Below are 5,794 nucleotides of genomic sequence, written 5' to 3'. Positions count from 1 at the left end.
GCGTGCGCCGTGCGCATGCGCGCTGCCGCCTCCGGGGGCGCTGAAGCTGCTCCCGCGAGGGTCTGAGGCGACAAAGCGGAGTCGCCGCCACAGCCCCGATTTCGGAAGATGCCCGCGAGCCTGGCCTCCGCTCACACCCGGTCTCCTCCCGCGGATAACCCGTCCGCAGCCCCGCCCTCACACCCAGGTCACAGTAAAGCTCAGCAGCCAGGCAGCAGCATGGAGGGATTGGTTTTTATTTCAAAAAGACAGTAAGACAATTTTTCTTTTTTTTCAATTTAGTATCAAAACACTTGATAGGGTTCATTTCTCCAGATCGGCCCCTAAAACTGCTACAACCAAGCAGCATGCTCAAACCACAAGCTTGACATCTCCACACTCAGGCCTCACAACAGCGACACGTCAGCAACGCACGGAAGATGGCTTGTACCTTATTAAGACACTACGAGCGCTCCTGGCTGCAGGGAAGGCCTCGGTTCCCTCCCTGGGGGTAGGCAAAAACACTTCTCCGAGAAAACAAGATGGTTGTACTTAAGCTGTTAAGTGTAACCCAGCGATGAGCGATAAAGCTTGGTGCATCAGCACTTAGTGAAGGCAAATTAACGCCCGTGTAGCAACGGGTGAGAGGGGCCGTGGCTTGTCGGAGCCTACCAGGAAAGGAAGTGGTCAACACCGGGGGTGGAAGGGAAACAACCCCTGTGAAGCTTCAATTGTTCAGATAATAGGTTTGGCTTTAAAAAAAAGTCTCCTTTTTGCCCGAGTCGCTTCTCCACAGCACAGAGTTACCTTAAAGCTGAGAAACTGAACTGCTCTTTTGGCAAACAGCTCCTGGGAAAGGAAGTTTTCCCAACAGGCTTCCATCCCTAGCCCAGCTGCTCTGATGCAGTAGCCCACAGCCAGCACCATCACACCCTCCTTCCTCCTCTGACAAAGCAGGGTGGCCCAGAGCTGATTAACAGAAGGTTAAAACCGAATTTTAAAGCCAAGAGCTTTGAAGTGTAGCTCGCCAGCCTCACGAGTTACTTGGAATGTTTACAATGGTTGCTACAAAAAAAGGTAGTTACAAAATGTATACATCTCAAACATGCTCCCCAAACATTATTGCATTGTGTATTTCCCTTAATAATGCTGTTTGAAGCTCTGCCCAACCTGATGGCCTTTAACCCCGAGGCAAAGGAAAAGATTTGTGTTTGGTCAAGTTGGCAACAGGAAGTAAACTCTGGTCCCCAAGGGTTAGAGGGCAGCAGCAGCTGGGCTGGCCCCCCCGGGCATCGTGTGGCGGAGGCAGTGGCAGGGATCCCTTACATCTCGTTCAGGTCTAGCAGGGTCTGGTCCAGCATTCTTTGCGTGCAGAGATGCTCCTCTTTGGTGGATTTCAGTTTATCTGGCAGGAAGCAAGAGTTAAAGAGTTAGAAGTCGGCTTCAGACAACCGAGAAACCTTTGCCAAAGAAAGCTTGCACTAGCCCCTTCCCCGCACGTTGCCACAGCGAGTCCTCGGACCAGGGGGTGCCTGGCTGGGTGCAGCTAGAAGCTCTGAAGTTACCTGGCTCATCTGTAGCCCTTGCCTCTCGCACTGCCGGTGCTCCCAGTCGGCACGGTCACGACGTACTTTTAGCCAGTGCTCTAGGCAGTGTTTTGCATGCAGGTGCCTCCGACTGTAGCTAGCTTTCCCCAGGGCTTCAACAGTTCCAGGCAGCAGACCCCCGTGGCCCAGCAAGCCACCCAAGAGCAACGTGGAGTTAACACACATAGAAATCACACCCTGGAATTACAGCTGGTTGTGGCACCCCCCTTCTCCCCCCAGCGCAGGACAGAGATGCCAAGCTGGTCACCAAGACCGTAACTACCTAGCAGCGGGGAGCAGACAACCATGCCTCAGGGAGAGCGGGGAAGAGGCTGTTTTCAGTGAAGGGCAGGCAGGGAGCAAGTGGGAGCAAGGGTGCTGCAACTCTGCCTCAAACTACAGGCAGCTGCACAGTCGATTCTCACATGTTCCTTAAGCCAGGAGGAGAGCTCGGATCAGCAACTATCGCTCTAGGTAGGCTTTACTCCAAAGGTGAGCCCACCCTTATCACTGAAGAGATCCACACGCTGGGACACGGGACAGACAGGCTGTAGAAAGATGTCCTTTAGGTACAGGCAGTTTCTCAAAGCCACTCCCCAACCTCCCCAGGGTCAGAAACAGTGCACAGAGCAAGAAGCAGCCTTCCTAGAGCACTAGCGACTGCAGCGTTTAAAGATTCCCTGCCAGCACTCAAGACACAGCTTGATCCTGTGGATTCTGGGACTTGTCCAGGATGTCCACGAGCTTTCCTCCCAACCCAATCTGGGGCTCTGCAGCTGCACTGGGGACAGGCCCCAGGAATCACCGCTTCCCCCAAACGTTCCAGGTTAGGACTCAACTATACAGGAAAGTATTACAGGTGGGCAGTGTCTTACAGACCATGAGGTCAGTCATTTATTGTTTGAAGCCATCAGTCCATGCAGCAGGAAATCCTACAGTCATCCAGCTAACAGTGAATTAAGTCATAGCACTTGACAGGCATCTTCTAGCAGACATAAGCCTAACTTGACCCCAGCCCTCTCTCGGTGGGTGCAGCCATCCTGGTTCCACGGAGGAGCCAGGCAGGACCCCCAGAGAAGTGGACAAGACTGCTCAAAAACCAGCCAAGTCTGAGGGTTACTTCACCAAGAATAGAGGTTACCTTTATATATAAAAGCTCTTAAATAAAATTAGAGGATAGATTTAAGTGCCCCGTTAAATAGCAGCAACTGCATAAAATTTGCAAGTCTGCCAGTGTTAAGAATGATCAGATTTCACTGTGGTCCACAGCACTGGTGGTCGCAATAAGCTTGTTTAATGGCATTAGTGGGCCCCCTTCTCAGTCACACAGATCATGCAGCGTTAACTTCAGCTCGTTAGAGAGCAGGCGGTTTTTCTCAAGTTGGCTGTACAGGCGCTCTGCAGCGGCAACAGGATTAGGGAAAAACAAGAGGAAGAGAGAAAAAGAGAGAAAGGGAAGGTTAGTAGAGTACCAAGATGAGCACATCAATAAGCTGTCTCTGTAACACGTGCCTCTGAGGATCAAGTCCAGGCTATTACACAGATGAAGCCAGGGAGAACAAGGGTTTATCTCACTCTAACTTGCATTTCAGCTCAGGAGGATGAGAGAGAATGTCAAGTGTGGGCAGAAATGGAAGTGCTGCCAAGGGCTCGTGAAGGAAGGAAGAGGAGAACACCGGAAGAGGAGCCTGCAGCCTGGGCTGTTCCCAGGTAAGGAGAGACTCGGGATGCGCTTCAAGCCCGTGGAGTGCTTTGCACAAAGAAGTCGTCCTACCACAGCTGAACCAGAAGCACCTTCCAGAGTGAGCAGTGGGGTTGATGGGGTTTTAACAGTAGGACAGGGACACCAGAAGAGTGCAGAACGACAGCATCTCATCCTGACCTGGAGGACACTGCAGGGACATGCCTTTGTGCCACACGAACACGTCACCGCATCTAGACAAGGCCTGCAAGCAGTGTCTGCTTTGGGTACAGGACAGAGCAGTTCTGGAGCACAGGCTCCTATTTCATGTCTGCCCCAGAACAACTAATGAGCAGAGCACGAACTGCTGCTCCATCTGACAGCCTTCACCCCCCCACCCATCCTTACAGCCTCGCGGGGCTCTAGCAGCCACACTCGTCCCCACGGCGAGTACCAGGCACAGGTGCTCCTCAGCAACTCCAGGGACAGGGAGAACCGGCCTGATCCAGTCCCAGGAGAGGTCACCTCCCGCAGCTGGATGGCCACTGTCCTGCCATGCAGCCTGCCAGCCACTGCAGAGAACCAGTGCAGCATCCACCTCTGCCCACCTACACGGGCAGGCTCCTCCTGGCCTGACAACTCCAATTCCTGCATTTGGGAGAATTCCAAGCAGCAAAAAGTCCTTATATGACAGCTCCCAGCCTGGCAGAACTCACCATCACAAACCGCAGCGACAGGCACAGCGTGCTGCCTCTGCCTGATGAGCGAGCACAAAGCACAGCAACTGTGCTGGCCTTGGGCTTCTTCTCAACCCCTTGTACTACAGGGTCTCCAGGAATCCAGGGCACCCTCTGAAGAGGATCTACACCGTTCCTCAGCGCTTTCAACCTAGGAATGTTTTGCTCTTGAAGGAGACCTGGCTACGTAAGATTCAGAACACTGAGTCAAGGTGTTCACACGGAGCAGCCAAAGCACGTCCCCCTCTCCAGGCTCAGCACAGTCCCCCCGGTGTGACAGTGGCACATGAGGGGGGAAGCTTACCTTCACCCAGCTGCCCTTGGGTCCTCTCAGCCCTCAGCGCCTGCTCTAGCCGCGCCTCACTCTGTGGGACAGGGTAGAAACGCTGACCGACTGCCCGTTCTTCAAAGCCACCAAGGGCCCAAGCAACAGCCAGAGAAGCCAACAATTTCTGTCCCATCACAATCTAACTAGAGGTTGAAGGAAGCTGTGGTATGGGGGACAGGCACACCCCATCCTGGCCTAGCCCAGAGCCTGCCCTGCACATCAGCTGCTCCGGCCAGGGACTTGCTCCCTGGCCTCTGTGCTGGCTGAGCAGGCAGGCTGGGCCCGATGCCAGTGATCAGCACTGATCCTGGGTCGCTAATGCAGCAGAGGGTGGGAGCTAACTGAGGTCAGAAGTACCACTGATCAGTACCACAGGATCCAGACCTCCTGCTCCAGGCTGCAAGGTTCGGTTACTGAGGAGTTACAGGTTCTTGCTCTGTGCTTACAGGCCACAGTGTTATGCCCCATAGCCGGTGTGATGGCTCACAGCCTTCCAGCAAGCGTTACTGCTTGTGGACAGGAACCTGATGATCCTCCCACACGAGGGAGCAGACTGACAAACATCAGCATGACCCTTCCTAGACCTCAGGAGCAGCTCCTCAACATGGAATGCTTGCCCACATCTGCTGGGGCTCGCTCCAGTGCTTGGCGTGCTCCCTTCTCCACCCAGCCTGCAGGGCAGCCTTAGCAGCCACCCTTCCAACCTGGGGAGCTCCAGGACCTGTGCCTCCTGGTCAGCCCATCTGCATTCACAGCACTCCTGAGTCAATGGCCCAGCTCACAACAACCAGCCTGCACAAGCCTAGCAATCCAGTCCGACCAGAAGCCTCTCGAAAATCTCCCAGGGCAGAAGTTGCATCACCCACCCACCCATCCATCTACCACCCAGAATGGAATTCCACCAGGACAAGCAGGGAAAGGGCCTGCCACAGCCCAGCTTTCAATAGCGTTGCTTGCAACATCACGGTGCAACAGCAGAGCCACCAGCTCGACAGGGCACGAGTCAGTAATGAACCCTCTGCTGCCAGGGCCTCCCCGTGAGGGGAAAGGCTGCTTCACAAGGGCAGGGTGCCACCTCCCACCCGGTAAGAGCTGGCAACTGAACGCTGGGCTGGAAGCCTTTGCAGGCCCGGACACTTGTGACAAACCATGCCTCTCCCACAAGATCTGGACCCCCTACTCCAGCTGCAGGTCTGGTTACGGGGGAGTTACGGGTCCTTGCTTTGTGCTTACAGGGCAGTTACTGCCCCATCCCCCGGAAGGGTCAGACCACAGTCTGCCCCCGGTAAGAGCTGGCAACTGAACGCTGGGCTGGAAGCCTTTGCAGGCCCGGACACTTGTGACAAACCATGCCTCTCCCACAAGATCTGGACCCCCTACTCCAGCTGCAGGTCTGGTTACGGGGGAGTTACGGGTCCTTGCTTTGTGCTTACAGGGCAGTTACTGCCCCATCCCCCGGAAGGGTCAGACCACAGTCTGCCTT

The 5,794-nt window shown here is 54.7% G+C and overlaps 1 protein-coding gene across 4 annotated transcripts in view; it reads right to left on the bottom strand.

The window, feature by feature from the left end:
• Window positions 1-906: 906 nt before the first annotated feature.
• Window positions 907-5,794, bottom strand: part of LOC104511816 (tropomyosin alpha-3 chain) — a 12,401-nt gene continuing 7,513 nt past the window's right edge. Inside the window, exons 9-10 of one of the 4 annotated variants that reach the window (XM_010154572.1) lie at window positions 1,991-2,113; window positions 1,096-1,384 (exon numbers count right to left, since the gene is read on the bottom strand). In XM_010154572.1, the coding sequence (XP_010152874.1) occupies window positions 2,036-2,113 (78 nt within the window). In that variant the 3' untranslated portion in view covers window positions 1,096-1,384; window positions 1,991-2,035. Of the gene's footprint in view, window positions 1,385-1,990; window positions 2,114-5,794 lie in introns of those variants that run through there. The other 3 variants (XM_010154580.1, XM_010154588.1, XM_010154596.1) reach the window with 3 other exon arrangements.

The sequence above is a fragment of the Eurypyga helias genome, unplaced genomic scaffold (genome assembly GCF_000690775.1).
Source record: "Eurypyga helias isolate BGI_N326 unplaced genomic scaffold, ASM69077v1 scaffold31920, whole genome shotgun sequence".
NCBI lineage: Eukaryota > Metazoa > Chordata > Aves > Eurypygiformes > Eurypygidae > Eurypyga > Eurypyga helias.
Note: the sequence above shows the minus strand (reverse complement) of the source record. Positions and strands in the feature narration are given on the sequence as shown.